The sequence below is a fragment of the Cucurbita maxima genome, unplaced genomic scaffold, assembly GCF_002738345.1.
Source record: "Cucurbita maxima cultivar Rimu unplaced genomic scaffold, Cmax_1.0 Cma_Scf00001, whole genome shotgun sequence".
Lineage (NCBI taxonomy): Eukaryota > Viridiplantae > Streptophyta > Magnoliopsida > Cucurbitales > Cucurbitaceae > Cucurbita > Cucurbita maxima.
In genome coordinates, this window is record NW_019272017.1 from 4,491,910 (window position 1) to 4,507,276 (window position 15,367).

The following is a 15,367-nucleotide window of genomic DNA, read 5'->3' on the forward strand; positions in this document are numbered from 1 at the left end:
CTAATTTTCATTTATTGTGTTGTTCTATTTATGGTTTTCTCTTTCTTATTGATATTCATTTAGGAATGTTTTCCACATTTTATTTAATCATCTTATATTATTTTATGTTATGAAAGAAGATGGAGCTGTTGAAGAAGTGGCCGCCCAGATTACCCACAAAATAAGAGTTGGTGGAATACTTGATAAGGTGGAAAAGCCTCCTAACCAAAGAGATCAGTTTAGAGGGTGAAGAAGACGTAGAGGTTGATCTGATTGAAGGCATCAATCAACGAGGAATTCAACTAACTAACTTGGGAGAATGATGTGGGTATGCTTGTCTAGAGGTGTATTATTTGCCTTTGGCCCCAAGCTCCAGACATCTTCCTTCATATATAGATGTCATATAGTTAATTTGTAGTCTGTATATATAGAGTTGGAGCAAGTGACTTGGCTTCTCCTCCCCTTGCACGTCTACTCTTACTGTATACAGATGCAAGGTGCATAGAAATGTACTATAAGAGGGTGTAAGTAATCGTCGAACTGATTGCCCTGACTTATAATGTAGTTCAATTGCTATCAATCAAACTGTACTTTCCCTTGCCATCTACCAGGGAGGAGTTGTTTTCGAATGTTCTTTCCCCCTTTTTTAGATTGCCTACTATGCTCCGCCTAAGAATGGGAGTAGTCCTAGTTTCCTCCCCTGCATTTCGCTCGACAATGGCATCCTCCACGGCCACGAGCATGCGAGAACACTGAATCTAGTGTAGAAAGTCCAAATATTAGATCAAAGAAGGAAAGAATTATATATAAAGAGAAGAAAAGACTTGGAAAAGAAAACATAGCAACTTATTGTCAAACGTTTTCACCTCTACAACTGTGTGTGTTTAAAGAATACATTATGTACTACCTATATCACAAACTCCAAATCGAGAGTTACAGAATAATGTATTAAAACAGGTATCAAAAACACCCCCTCTCCCTAAAGCCAAAATCCTTATAGTTATCTCAATCATTTGACTTTTGGTTTCGCTGCCAAGCAATATTGTTGTTTTACATTCTTTCCCTAAATTCTTCAGTTTCACCTCAGACAGAAATTTCAGAATCCGACCACAACCAACAGCGTTTCCTGCAACCTTAAGTGACATGCTTCCAGAAAAATGAGTAATATGATCAAGGTTTCCAAGGTGCTGGAGGGGGTGGTGGAGTTGGGAACATTGGAGGCACTGCAGAGAAGATGGTGTTCTTGTCAATTCCAGATGTTTTTTCACCCGAAAGGGCAACGAGTGCTGCAACCAAGCCTGCATTTCCAGCTAGAGTTGGCTCAGTGTAGTTATAGTTGGTGCGAACATCGTGAAACCCATCGTGCTTGTCAGGACCAGCAACCATGGCACCAACAACTGTATTTGGGTTAGGCTTTTTTGTATCCCTCCATTTCCATCCTCCTTTGCAGTTATATTTGATCTTGTTCTTTGGGATTGATGCACCTCTATGATGCACATGTTTCGGATAATGATTGCCAAAACCAACGATGTAGCTCATCTTGCGCGGGTTTTTGCCAAGGATATAATCAATCTGCAGAACACACATGAATAGTGTTGAATTGAGTGTGTATTGAGGGTAAGAAACTGAACTAAACTGATGAACCAACCCAATCCAATTCATACTCATGTCAATTCGGTTCAATTAATCTTATATGTTCAGTAAGCTGTTCAACATAATGTGTAAAGAAGGATGAAATCTAAAGAAGGATGAAATACCTGGGTCTTTGCAAAATCGCGCAAAACATCAGTTGAATAGAAATTGGGCCCACAGTACCATCCAGGTGTATCTGCCGCTTCCAAGTAATCACTGTACAGGGTAGCTAAAAAGGCTGCATTGACGACGTACTGAAGAGGCTGTGGCCTTCCATGGTTTAGCTGAATTAGGCCTCCTACAAGATCACCCCAACAAGATAGCAAAAATGAAAACTATATTCGTAAATTATAACTAATGATGATGAGTAACTGTAAGGTTAAAAGAGTTCAAATTCCAACAAGTGGTGTACCTCTAGTTCGATTAAACTTTGTGAAAAATGGTAGGTAGGAACACATAACTATGCTAGTTTGGTTGTGGAATGTCCTCAAGATTTCCTCATATGGATATCCAGGGCTCAAGAACAATCGCAAACGACTGAGAAGAACCTACAAGAAATGGTAAAAGGAATTTCAGCAAAGCACACCCATAATGCATAGCAAGAAACCAACGAGTACCCTTCAATATTGTGACAAGAACGTATCATAATTCATCACAAGTCTAAGAGAAATGCCACATTATTTTAAGAATAAAAATTACAAAACAGGGACAATGAGAATTCGTAAATGAACCTGGGCGCCTGCAAGCTTGTTGTCCCAGCTCAAAACTCCATAGTCAGGTCCACCCCAGAACGCACCCGCATGTTTGGCAATGCCAGGAGTGGTAGAAAGTTGAAGATAACTGGAATTCCCAGTAGCATAATACAACCAAGCTCCACCCCATACAAACTCATCCCAATAACTAGTTGAATTGTAGAAGATTGAAGCTTCTGAATTACCTCCACTGTATCTGCCTCTCTGATCCCTGGCAAACTTGAAGAGTGTTCTGGCACCATGGACAAGCTTCTGTGAGTATGCCTTGTTGTCTTTGAAAACAATCGATGCTGAAGCTAAAGCAGCAGCCATTTCGGCAGCAAGATCTGAGCAACTACTGCACGTAATTACAGGCCGCATATAATCAATGTCCTCTGGGCGCATCCAGCAATAATGATCGTTTGGACTTGTATTTCCTCCAGAGGTATCCCCTACTCCAACCTGTCATATGATGGATAGAATTTTTGTTTATCATCGCTCAACAAAAGACTCAGAATAAAATTATAGGGGCACAACTAAACAAAAACCAGACTCATGCAAATGATGATACAGATTATTCATACACACTACGTTTCAAATTCATAATTCATTCATAATTCACTTCAAGTCATCTACGACATTGAAAATAAGCATTAAACATGAGTGAGAGTTTTTTATACCTGCATGGCGATGGTACTGATAGAATCAGCAGTATGGTTAAAAGTCTTGAGGAAATAATCACTTCCCCACTTAATAATATCCTTGACATGGTTGAGCTCTCCAGCAGCTTCATATTTGGCACTGTATTCAATGACACTCCAGCTTAACATGGTCATGGCAAAAGAGGCAGGAAAATTGAACTTAATTGCATCTCCAGCGTCATAATAGCCACCAGACAGATCTTTAAAGAGAGATGTATCATCGCCATCTTGCGTGCAGGAATTACCCCTCCAGGACACATTATTGTGCTTCGGGAGCTTACCAGCTACATTCATGAACCAAAATGAAGTAAATAACACAATACTATATCATGTCCTCTCTTGATTATCAAACGACAACTAACATAAAGCTAAATCTTTACTGCCCAACTCTACAAATACAAATCCAGTCCCCCGTTTCATCAGAACTTAATTAGTAACAGGGTCAAATTTCTAGTTCTGTAATGTACGGGGGTTAGCCAGTAATAAATTTCGAAATTGACAGGATGATTTATTCACCGAGGCAATCATCGATTCACATATAGATCTTGAGATAACCAACAAACGTTTTCATCATCAACTAATTTCCTTAACTACGCATCCCAAATTTTCAACAGACAGAAAGCAAAACAATCTAAAACCACGATGATCAAAATCAAGGGAAGCAATAGTAAGAGATGCAAGATGGACATACATCGCTGAGCGTTGAAGAACATGAGTGCCTTATGGAGGGCAAGAGTGTAATTATCCGGCGGCGGGTGGGGGTGGTGGTGGCGCGGCACCGTTTTGACGATTAGGGTAATAAGACCAGCGAGAAACCCAGATACAAGTAGGGTTCCAACAGTCCACACAAAGATCTTCCGACTGACAATAATGCAGCCGAGATCCACATACTTCTTCTTCTTCTGTTCGCCTGGTCCAAGCAGCCAGCTCTGTTGAGTCTCATCGAGAGGCCGAGACAGAGCGGCCCTGTCCAAATCCTGCAAATTCCGGCTGCGATCGTCGTCGGTAGCCGAATCCGCCGTGTTAATCTCAAGCGGACCCCCCCACGGATCTCGTCCGTACATACTCATCTTCGATCTCTCCTCCTACCTCTCTGAATCGGAAGCAACTCAAATGAAAGAATGAAATCAAAGAGTGAGAATCTCAGAACGGAGAGATGAAATTCGGCACCGACAAACGGAGGAAAGCCCCAGATCTACGGAATCAAACTGAAAAATGGGCAATGGAAAAATGTAGAGAGAGAAATAGAGGAGAGAGAGAGTAGCGAATTAAAGGCAGTGAAAGCACAGAAGGAGTTATGTATATGAAGAAGAAAGGAAAGCAGAGCAATGGCTGTCTGTGTTCTGCTTGCTCAAAACACTTTTTTGGGCTTTTTTTCTTTTAATCAATCAATCAATCAATCAATTAAATTAAATTAAATTTTGGGAAAGCGAACGACGGTGCTCAAAATCAGTCAAATTATCGTATAATTAGTAGTAAAAACTATAATAATAATATCAATGCTAATACATAATCCCTCAATTTACCATTTTACCCCTTATCCCTATAATAATATCAATGCTTAAAAAATTCTTGCATTCCTAATTTTGTTAAATCTCTTTAATCTAAAAGACATTTACTGTTAAATTTAATTTTTTTATTAATTAGATAGATACATCTGAGTTATTTATGAGCCTCTTATTTTAACATCATTTAAATTCTCTTATAATATAAAATTTGAAAATGATTCGTAACACTAAATTTTAACCTAAATTCTCATTACACATTTCCTAAGAACTGAAAATACTAAATTAAAAAAATTTAAAACTTTCACAGACAAATAAAAAGAGAGCAAAAAAGAAAGAAATTAAAGATGTAAAAAGTTGGAAGCTTTTGTAAGGAATTGAAATTATGAGGGTGAAATAGTAATTTAGGCTGATGATTAGTATTAAAAAAAAAAGAAATAGAAAAACAATAGATGTGATGGGGAGGTTGGAATAAATTAATTGGTGACCAAATTATTTATAGGGAAATATAATTTCTACCATTTCTTATTATTATTTCTTTCAGTTGTTTTTTCATTTGTAAAATTATTGTCTTTTCTTTTTAAAGAATAAATAAATAAATATAAAAAATATTTCCGTGTTTATTTTTATTTAGTTTTTCAATTTTTCATTTTTTTTTATTCAACATGTAGAGTTAAAAATTGGATCATTTAGTTAAAATTATAATATATTAGTCAATTGAGCTAGTTATTCAAAATTTTCTGGACAGTTCTTACTTTTTTGTTATTCTTTGAATAAAACGTTTTATTTCTTCTAAAAATTATATGTTAAAAAAAAACTATATAATTGCAAAACCAAAATAAAATGAAAAGAAATTAAACAAAAAAGGTGAGAGAGGACTGTGTGAGCCGGTGGCTTTGCTTGGTTTCCACTTTTATAAAATTGATTGAAATACAGAAGCTGACAAAGGAGCTTTGCCCACCGACACTCTAACAACCCACATTTTCCTTTTTATATACATACATATATATATATATATATATATATATAGATATATATTCCTATTTTTTTAAAAATTGCGCACCCTCTCGAAGAATTAGAAATGCATTATGGTTAAACTATAAAATTAACGATATTTAAATGAAATAAATATTAACAAAATACAGAAATCTAAGTAGTATCGTCATATAATAACTAATATATATGAATATTTAATAAACTATAAATATACAATGCATACCAAATTTATAATAAAACTAAGACAATATATGTATATATATACCTATAATTTACAAACATGATATTTTCTTAACGTATTTAAGACGACGAAGAGCATAGAAAGTTTGATCATATTATGATATGATGGCGGCCATGAAATGGACTTCACATCAAAGATCAAAACTATGGCTGTGAAAATGGAAGATTGGATGATGGGTGCGTCGTCTTACCATGTTGTGTGACCTAATTGCTTTTGCTACGCTTGATTGAAGTGTTGAAGGACCACAAATCAACACACCAATGTCTACCTTCCCCCAATTCTCTGCTACCGATTCAACAATTTCTGTTTATCAAATCCATAAAATCGTCTTATAAATATGAATTTCCAAATGTTTAATTCTTTAAAGAATCTTAAACACATTCACATGAGTGACAAATCGAAATGTTATAAAAGAACATACCGTCGAAATTTGGTCTGGTTCCATACTCGATAGTGGTGGAGTTAGCAAAGGCCTTGGGATTCAAATCCTTTTGTGCAAGAGTGTCTTTGGGAATGTCTTCACCTACTTTTTCAATGTCATTAACGTTGTTGTGAGTAGTTCTTTTACTTGAAATGTGTTCTTCCCAAAGGCTCCATAAACCAACCACAAGGCCTCCAAAGAGGACAACGCTAGCAACCATGCAGAGAAAAAAGAGAAGGCCTTTGTACCACCACTTCTTGATGTTAAAAGGGTTGATGTAATAGAAGTCCATCAAGCTCACTAAGATCACAAGGCCAACTGTCGAGGAAATAACATACAGCCCTGACCACACATTGTCACCGGTTCCAACCAACACAGACATGTTGGATCCCTTTGACAGTGGACATATTGAAGTCACCTTTGAGGGTTGGATTTCACCTTCCTGTTCATTGATTAAATATGCCCCAACACCATTTTTATAGATATGAAAAGATCCAAACGAACATTTTAATGGTGGATAATTGCAACAATCAAAGCTTATCGCTAGCAGATATTGTCCTATTTGAGTTTTCCCTTTCCGACTCTCCATCAAGGATTTTAAAACGCAGTCAAATGACATCACTCTAACTCACACAACTATGTTACAAATGATATCAGAGCTAGACACGGAACAGAGTGCCAACGAAGAGGCTGAGCCCCAAAGGGGTGGTGTGTCAACAAGGACGCTGAACCCCGAAGGAGGGTGGATTGGGGGACCCATATTGATTGGAGAAGAGAACGAGTGTCAGCGAGGACGCTGGGACCCAAAGGGGGTAGATTGTGAGATCCCACATCGGTTGGGGAGGAGAACGAAACAATAAGGTGTGGAAACCTTTCCCTAGCAAACGTGTTTTAAAAGCCTTGAAGGAAGTACGAAAAGAAAAGTCTAAAGATGACAATATCTGCTAACAGTGGATTTGTAACAGCAATGGCAAAGAACATACCGGTGGTGGTTGCGACTGTCTGGTAACGTAGATGGAGATGTCAATGTTGAGCTTATCAGCGAAGAATGGACAAATGGAGTCCACATTGAGGGTTGAGAGAAGAGGAAGCTCAGATGAGTTTTTGATTGCCCAAACAACCAAGATCTTCTTTGGTAAACATGGCTTCCCATCTCTTATACGATGGAGAATGTCACTCAAGATGGCTAGAAACGGCGAAATTCCAATTCCCCCTGCTACTAATATTAGATTTTCATACCTACAAACATCAAACAATCTCAAATTTACTCTCAAAAGCTTCAATCCTACTGCAAATGGTGATTTTGAGAGAGACTCACATCAAGTGATATGGAGATTCATGGCCATAAGGTCCCTCAACAGAAACAGTCATTACAGATTGATGCTTATCAGAAGAAATCTCTTTGGCTTTATCATTCAAGATCTTTCCCCGCAGCTTCTCTGTCCATTTCCCAAGCACTTTTATCAGAATCGCCAGCCGATCCTCCCCTTCCAGTGGACTCGATGACACACTGAACGGATGCCATTGCAGCAGCGACAGCTCTCTGACTTGCAGGAAGATGAAACTCAGCGCATTATATCGCAGGCCTAAATCAATCAGATAAAAGAAAAACATAGCGGAAATTAGGTCGCAGAACGAAGCACCAAAAGTCAATGGAAGAAATTAATCGATTTGGATCCGTACTTTTAGGTTTCGAGATGATCAATTCCACCGTTCCGCAGGGGAGCGCCTTGGCGGAAATTACATCCACGGTTCTTCTGGATTGAATAAATCTGAGGAAGCGATCGAGCATGAAGATGAAGATTCCCCCGGCGGCAATGCTGAAGACGAAATCGCCGACGTGCAGGGCCAAGAACAAGACGAACACGATGTATAATTGATGAGTGTAGAAGAACAATTCGAAGTTGATGGTTCTGAGTTTGGGAAGAGAGGTAATCCACATCAACAGCCCTGCCAAAAGGCTGATAACTCCAGGAAGATTCGCGATGCCGATGTCTTTCCACTCCAACAACTGCAATGCAAAAACACGAATCCAGAGCAGGAGGTGAGTGGTTGGATTAACTATAAAACCAAAGGAAACTGGAAACTGAATCAAGAATAACGAAGACTTACTTGCTCGATGCAACGACCTTGGATTAACCATTGAATGAGAAAAGCTAAGCCATGAAGAGTAAAAATGAGCATAGTGAGATGACCCAACCAAACATGGTACCTAGTGGCGTGCTCGAATGGAATGTCGATAAGGCGCAGAAGGACCGAACCCCTCGAAATTGGCAGAAACAGAAACCCTAAACAGAATAATCCCATTGAACCAAGCCTCAACCCCATAACTTCCAGCACCTCACAACTGCAACCAAAAAATTCAAAGATTAAATTGAATTCAACGTGATAGTCAAAATGAGCAGAACTGAAACGGATTCGTTGAATTACCTTATTTGTAAGAAAGTTAAATTCCGAGAGAAATCAGTGGCCAGCATTCGCAAGGTGTAGCTGTAAAAAGCCCAGAAAACATAGCCCAAGACCACCAAAATCCCAACCAACTCCGCCGCCGTAACTACCTCCAACGGCCCTTCCACCAGCACCGGCAAAGTCCAGAGCCTCCATCTCGGCTTCTCTTTCCCATTCTTCTTCTTCTTCCTCCTCCTGTTATTATATTTCAGATTCCTTTAAAACAGTAAGAGGACGAGGAAGAAGAGAGAGATTTGTTTGAAAATGACTAACTCGTAAGGCTGGTCGTCGCGAGAAATGATGAGATATACGGCGGCGAGGATAGCGATGGCCAGAAGTGGCGCACTGAAAGTCAGGAAGATGGCGCCTGCAAGTAATTGGATCAGCCATGGAGGATCCAAACCAAAAACAAACTAATTCTATTCATTTATCTGTATTCAAATAATATATAAAATAATTTTATTACTATTTTAGAGACATACTCATATAAATATATTTTAAAATTAGAGTAAAAATAACAAATTATTAAAAACGGTAAAAAGCAAAATTCATACATAAACTAAGCTTTAAATTTAAAGACATGAACAATAAAGAAGAGGAAAAAAAAAAAAAAAAAAGGAAGAGTTTAGAAGAAGGAACCTGTGATTCCAAAAAGGGTTTGTCCGGAGGCTCCAAACCATTCGCTAAACAGGTGAGAGGCGAAGGAAGATGGATACAGAAATATAACCACCATCCATACACTGAAGATCACCCACATCGCCAATTTCAGAACCCATTTCGTCGAAGAAACGATCGCCGATGTATTTCCGGTCGCCGGAAACTGGTCTTCGGGCGCCGGAAGAAGTGGGTGATGAGGAGAGTGTTCGTTGTCCATGGAAGCCTTGGGGTTGTAGAAGGAGGGGTGTTTGGCAGCCGGTAGGCTTAAAGACAGATTCTTTATAGAGAATGGGCTCCAGTGTTGGAGGAGAAACTATGTTGGTGGGACCATTATCATACGAAAGAGGTGAAATTTAGATGAAATTCCTCGAATTTTGTTATTTTTTTATTTTTTACGCATGGCTAGGAATAAAATGTTGGGAAAGGATAATTTGGTTGAAACAAAAATTGAGCCACAAAACACAAGGGATGGGAGATGAGAAATGAAAGGGCTGAATTTGTTTGTGTTGCACTTATTCAAGAAAATTAAAAATAAAAATACATTAAATAACTTGAAAACGAGAGAAAGGACGTGTGTGGAAATGCAATCAAACACGATTAGGGCCACCTCTTTTTATGAGGACAAACTAAGACAATATTTCAAAGTATTTTATATTTGAAAACAATTAGGCAAGAAGTTGTTTAAGTTCGAAGAACACTTAGCTTAAGTGATAACATGTCTATCTTTATCATTTAAAGGTCGGGGTTGCTAGCCTAGACCAATTTGTTTAACGTCCTACCAATTTCTAAAACCCATTTCTAAAACTCACTTATAAGTCTTTTTGGCTTGTTTACCACATTAACGTATACGTTTATGTATTATTTTGTGTGGCCTAACATTTTTACTTGTGAGCATTTTAAGGTTAGATTTTAGTAGAATATACATGGACCGAACTTAGTTCCAAATTTAGACCCCAAAAAAAAATTGTGAATAAGTGAACCAAACCCATCTCAATTTGATAGAGTTCAATCCTGGAAAACTTTACCAAGGGAAGAATTAGATTAGATGTAAGCTATAAGTTAACCCAATTCAATACAGCACGAAAACAGGTTTATGGGGGTGGCGATAGGGATATGCATTTGAGGAATAGCTTAGCATTTATTTATGATGAAAATGAAAGAAAAGGAGGGCGAGAGAGATAGAGACCCCTATGAATCTAATGGCCTTGAGTTTTGCATACAATTTTTTGTGGACATTAAGGGAACATGCATGCTGCTATAGGTTGCAAATAATACGACATACCCTTATTTCAATTCCATCTCAATCAAGCATAGTTAAATGAATAATAAAATACTTTTTAAATTAATACTGGTTGAATAAAGAGAAAAAAAAAAACAAAATTCTATTTTGTATATAGAATATAATACTAAATTTAATCTATAATGAAACTCTAAAAGCTCTATTTTGTATCAAGTAAGTTCGTGAATTTTAAAATCTCCATTAGACACAAATGAAAGTTTAGATTTAAGGAATTAAAAGATACGAGGAGCAAAAGAAATCACAACCACCCAGTTGTAAGTTCAGCTGAGGCTTACTTGAGAAACTGTGGCAATCTAGCATCTAAGAATGGTCGTAGGACAAGCCAACATGATGGATCAACACCGGACCACATCTAGATTCATGCTTGTCTTAGCGTCTAGATTATGTTCCAGTTTTGGTCCCACTTCTTAGCTTTTCAACTCGCCTAAGCTAGCTGCAACTCACCTGATAGCTTTTGGTCCATTTAGCCTACATTTTCCTTCCTAACTTATGGTCTCACTTGATTCAGCTAATCTTGGTTTTGAAGCTTTTGGTCCAATTGAATTAGGACTGAAATCACCTTAGAATTTAGAGAAAGAAAACAGAACTAACCCAGGAGATCAAATCAAGAATAGCAGAAAGATAAGAGTCTCCAACCATATTATGTGTCTACTTCTAAATAACCAAGAGCATAGCAGTTCTACAAGCTATAGATCTACTTTATTCATGACATGGATAAACTTATATATCAATATGCATTCAAATACTTTAGAAGGAATATTAAAAGGAATAAAAGCTACTATGATTATTTTACTCACTTCTTCAGAAAACCTTTGCTTCTAAGGCTCTCAACCGTATCTCGAATTGCAACTTCAAGAGGGGTGAAGATAAGTCCCAGATCAATCAACCTCTTGGCTGCATCTTTGCAGGCAACCAAGTGGTGTTGTGTTTCTCCCACAAATCTGCAGGGTATTCAAATCAGTGACTTTCGATCTCAGTAAGCAGAAAACAAGAGAATATATAGGATACATCTAATCCATATTCCTGAACTTTGTATCGTAATACTATACACTTAATATATGTAAGGTTATGCGTGTTACTCCAACTGTGTGATAGTGCAATTTATTAATGAAATGGTTCAGAATTAGAATAGCATATGCTATAGTTTAGAAAGCCAGTTTTGTTGAACTTATGTTCTGACCTGTGAACAGGAAATTCAGGGTAGATTTTCGAGACTTCGTCGGCAAAATCGGCAAATTGATAGATACCATTGGTGCAGAGATATCTACCAGAAGCAGTGGGAGACTCGAACAACAATACTTGTGCTTTTGCAATATCTTTGACATGCACAGCACCCAACCAGTGATACTCCTGACTGTCCTTTGATCCTTGGAGCAACTGCTGCAACACAGCACAGCTTGCATTCAAATTTGGTTGCAGAAGAGGACCAAGACATGTGGCAGGCAGGATGGAAACTACATCCAATCCATGCTTCTTTTCAAATTCCCATGCTGCTTTCTCTGCTAATGTTTTTGACACTGGATACCATTTCTGCATAATCATTCCAATAAGTAAACAGCAATATTAAAAGCCGAACTTTTATACATTAAGAGTTGATAAAGAATGAAATATGAACATGGATTTTCTGTGGAAGAATTTAATTTTCTGCTAATATAAGCGTAAAACTTCATATAATTGATAAGATTAACAATTAAATACAGATTACCTACACTGATAGAAAATTAAAAGCCAGTGAGAACTGCCTAATGAGAACTCTCGCCTGCATATCAGATCACTCCTATAATCAGCTGCCCATAACTAGAAATAGACTGGATAAAGATTCCTCAATCTTGAACAAAGTCTCATAAAACAGGTTGAGAATTGAAATCCAACTCTAAGCATGAAACTCTTACCCAAGCAAATAAAAGATATAACAGCCTAAGCCTACCGTTGACAAATATTGTCCTCTTTAGACTTTTCTATTCGGACTTTTCCTCAAGGTTTTTAAAACACGTCAGCTAGATAGATGTTTTCACACCCTTATAAAGAATGTTTCATTCTCCTCCTCTACCGATGTGGGATCTCACAAGAAGAACGGCTGACTAGTAAGTTTAGAGACTTCCGGAATTCTTTCAATTTATAGAAGGTTTCTCAAAACAGAGAGCCAAAATATTATAAGAACATCGTTGGCCTTTCATCTCATCATAGCTCTTGTATGGCCACCTTTATAGTTCTCCCCAAGTTCTTACGATTTTTTTTCTTTTTTCTCCTTAGGTTAGAGAGATCATATAATCAGCTGCCCAAACTTTTTAAACTATCATTTCCCATTATCTATTGTCTCTTATGTGATCTAGTAGGCTTTTTAAAATTTCTCAACAATGTATGGTGCCTAAACAGAATAGCTTAGTTTCCTTCAGAAGCTAAATAACTGGGTTTTTTACCCTCATAAGAGGAATGTTCTCTGGCAGGCTGAACTTCTTGCTATTATATAGCCCATATCAGAGATTACAATACTTGCATATTAAGAAATAAACATGAAACCTTATCGCCAAAATTCAATCATTACTTTACATTAATTTTCATCTCTATCTTCAATCATTACTTTACATTCATTGAATGCGGGAAAGATCTACAAAGGCATTCATCATCTACGTTCATAGGTAGCATCAATACTAACAGGGACAGGGACAGGGACAAGTTTTTGTACACAGAGAACACTAAAAGGCAATGACCCTCCTGTTCCTTCTAGCAAGCAATTAGCACGAGACTTCATCAAGCAGTATCAAATTAGGGAACAAGACAACCAAAAGCCAGGGAAAAATAACCTTTCGCGATTTGCAGTACTCCAGGTCTGTCCACGACGATTCATCAAATGGCTTGTCGGATGGCCAGCCAGGGTTGGGAACAAGAGCCGAAATAGAAGAAGTAAGAACAACGCGCCGGACCCCAAGTTTCTTCGCAGCCTCAAGAACATTAAGAGTGCCTTTCACTGCCGGCTCCACCAATTCTTTCTGTGGATCAATAGGATCCTCCAGCGTGCAGGGTGACGCAATGTGGAATACGCCCTTGCAGCCTTCTACAGCCCTGGCCACAGCCTCGCCGTCCGTTACGTTCACTTCGAAAATCCGAAGAGTGGAATTAGGGTTAGCGGAGGCCTGGAGATTGAACAAATGGGAAGCATCGGAGCCGGGGAAGATCGAGGCATGAATGGTAGTGTAACCGGCTTCCAACAGCGTACCGATGACCCAAGATCCGATGAACCCATTGGCTCCGGTCACACAAACTGGCTCTTTCACCTTGGTACTCGCCATGGGCTCCTATGATCCTGGAGTGGAAAAAGAATCGGAAAAATGAAGCAAAGAGAAAGAGGATGAGTGTTTATCCATTGAGAGATTTCAGCTGCACGAGATTTGTTTTTGAACTTCAGCATCCGAAGATCCGATATATAGTTTTAAAGTGATCTGAATTTTGTATTTTGTTTTCAAAATATCTATTACTTCCAAAATTACATTAATATTTTTATTTTATCTTTTTTAATCATTTGAGGTTACTTTTTGAAAGGGAAAAAATTAATGTGAAAATAATTGCATATACTAAAAAAAATAAGGTGGAGTGTCTTATCAGGTTAACACTATTCATATGACTCATTTTATTATTGTTATAAATCACTTGATCCAAATCATTAATGTAAAGACATAAATGGAAATAACTAGACCACGAAATATTTAATCTCTTTTTATAAATATGTTAATTGAAAAGATTAAAGATCTTATCGTCCTGATTCTATCGTGACTAGATAAGTGGGTTAGGTGAACTCATATCGTGAGTCTGTCTGAAGAGTCTAAATTCCACACTTTTAGATACATTAAGTGACCAGCAAAACCTAAGGTCCCTTGTGCCACTTTCAATCAAATGTGTAAATTTGGCCATGGTCTAATAGCATTATATATTAAATTAAAGCAACAATTTATGATCTATTATTGTATATCATATCATGATACATGAGTTCGTACCTTTTTCTTATATAAACTTAATCTTATACATCTAGTAGGATCAGTTGACCACGGTAGTTTTTCATGTAGACATTTGAGAACCACGTAATGGACACGTTGGAGAGGATCCTTAGAGACAATCATCGAGCTCACCAAGCCAATGAGACATATTTAAGGAGCAATGAATCAAAGAGGCCCATCGAGCTCAAGAACCAACCTCACGCACACGTTACACCAACTTTGCTTAATTCTCACTACCATATCTGATAAGATAAGAGAGGAGTAAGATTCGGATTACCTTGTTGATCGAATATCTCAAAGCAAGAACATTGTTTGAGATTCGAATCACTCCACAAACAAGATCGATCATGTCTAACTTAAATGATTCTTGTTGATTAAATATCTCAAGGCAAGAACACTTGTTTGAAATTCGAATCACTCCATGATTCCACATGCAACCTAAACTACATAGAATTTCAAAGAAACTTAGTCATTGGCTAAAGAAAAGCGCTCCTACAAATGCGACATACATGGCTTTATATAGCCTCAAAATGAAACTATACATTCATACTTAATGGTCATAATTAACTAATTGAAACCTAACGATAAATAAAAAGTCTTAAAATACATTAATGAGCTAAATTGTAATCTACCCAAAATTTTAACATGAAACTTCATTTTTCTTCCGTGTGGCATGAATTGAAATATGTTTTGATAATTTCAACAATATTTTATTCACATATTTATTGAAGTATATTGTATGATTGATGTCTATTGATTCATAT

General features: G+C 37.5%; 3 protein-coding genes across 4 annotated transcripts; all 3 read right to left on the minus strand.

Annotated features, from left to right (window-relative positions):
- Nucleotides 1-803: 803 nt before the first annotated feature.
- LOC111477829 (endoglucanase 25-like) lies at nt 804-4,377 on the minus strand. The gene is made up of 6 exons (XM_023121755.1): nt 3,735-4,377; nt 3,023-3,327; nt 2,343-2,804; nt 2,024-2,159; nt 1,737-1,909; nt 804-1,551 (listed from the first exon to the last, which is right to left on the minus strand). Exons 1-6 carry the CDS (start codon nt 4,111-4,113, stop codon nt 1,150-1,152), a joined length of 1,857 nt encoding a protein of 618 aa, XP_022977523.1. The 5' UTR covers nt 4,114-4,377; the 3' UTR covers nt 804-1,149.
- A 1,453-nt stretch (nt 4,378-5,830) lies between these two features.
- LOC111477191 (ferric reduction oxidase 7, chloroplastic-like) lies at nt 5,831-10,074 on the minus strand. 2 transcript variants are annotated; one of them, XM_023121232.1, is made up of 9 exons: nt 9,294-10,074; nt 8,928-9,021; nt 8,637-8,846; nt 8,319-8,553; nt 7,890-8,217; nt 7,525-7,792; nt 7,190-7,445; nt 6,207-6,648; nt 5,831-6,088 (listed from the first exon to the last, which is right to left on the minus strand). In XM_023121232.1, the coding sequence occupies exons 1-9, from the start codon at nt 9,526-9,528 to the stop codon at nt 5,916-5,918; spliced, it is 2,241 nt and encodes a 746-aa protein (XP_022977000.1). In that variant the 5' UTR covers nt 9,529-10,074; the 3' UTR covers nt 5,831-5,915. The 2 variants fall into 2 exon arrangements, with proteins under 2 accessions (XP_022977000.1, XP_022976993.1); XM_023121225.1 differs by having other exon boundaries at nt 8,637-8,849; nt 9,294-10,073.
- A 1,148-nt stretch (nt 10,075-11,222) lies between these two features.
- On the minus strand, nt 11,223-14,028 carry LOC111477206 (tetraketide alpha-pyrone reductase 1). Its single transcript, XM_023121244.1, has 3 exons — nt 13,416-14,028; nt 11,792-12,141; nt 11,223-11,552 (listed from the first exon to the last, which is right to left on the minus strand). The coding sequence occupies exons 1-3, from the start codon at nt 13,899-13,901 to the stop codon at nt 11,405-11,407; spliced, it is 984 nt and encodes a 327-aa protein (XP_022977012.1). The 5' UTR covers nt 13,902-14,028; the 3' UTR covers nt 11,223-11,404.
- Between the last annotated feature and the right edge of the window lie 1,339 nt (nt 14,029-15,367).

Coding starts and splice junctions, on each gene's coding strand:
- LOC111477829 (XM_023121755.1), bottom strand. CDS start 4,113: ATGAGTATGTACGGACGAGATCCGTGGGGGGGTCCGCTTGAGATTAAC. Junction 2,160..2,342: donor ACAAGCTTGCAGGCGCCCAG/GTTCATTTACGA, acceptor CATTTCTTGTAG/GTTCTTCTCAGTCGTTTGCG. Junction 1,910..2,023: donor AAAGTTTAATCGAACTAGAG/GTACACCACTTG, acceptor GTGATCTTGTAG/GAGGCCTAATTCAGCTAAAC.
- LOC111477191 (XM_023121225.1), bottom strand. CDS start 9,528: ATGGACAACGAACACTCTCCTCATCACCCACTTCTTCCGGCGCCCGAA. Junction 8,850..8,927: donor CGCGACGACCAGCCTTACGA/GTTAGTCATTTT, acceptor ATATAATAACAG/GAGGAGGAAGAAGAAGAAGA. Junction 6,089..6,206: donor AACCAGACCAAATTTCGACG/GTATGTTCTTTT, acceptor TTTGATAAACAG/AAATTGTTGAATCGGTAGCA.
- LOC111477206 (XM_023121244.1), bottom strand. CDS start 13,901: ATGGCGAGTACCAAGGTGAAAGAGCCAGTTTGTGTGACCGGAGCCAAT. Junction 12,142..13,415: donor AGTACTGCAAATCGCGAAAG/GTTATTTTTCCC, acceptor ATGATTATGCAG/AAATGGTATCCAGTGTCAAA. Junction 11,553..11,791: donor CCTGAATTTCCTGTTCACAG/GTCAGAACATAA, acceptor AATACCCTGCAG/ATTTGTGGGAGAAACACAAC.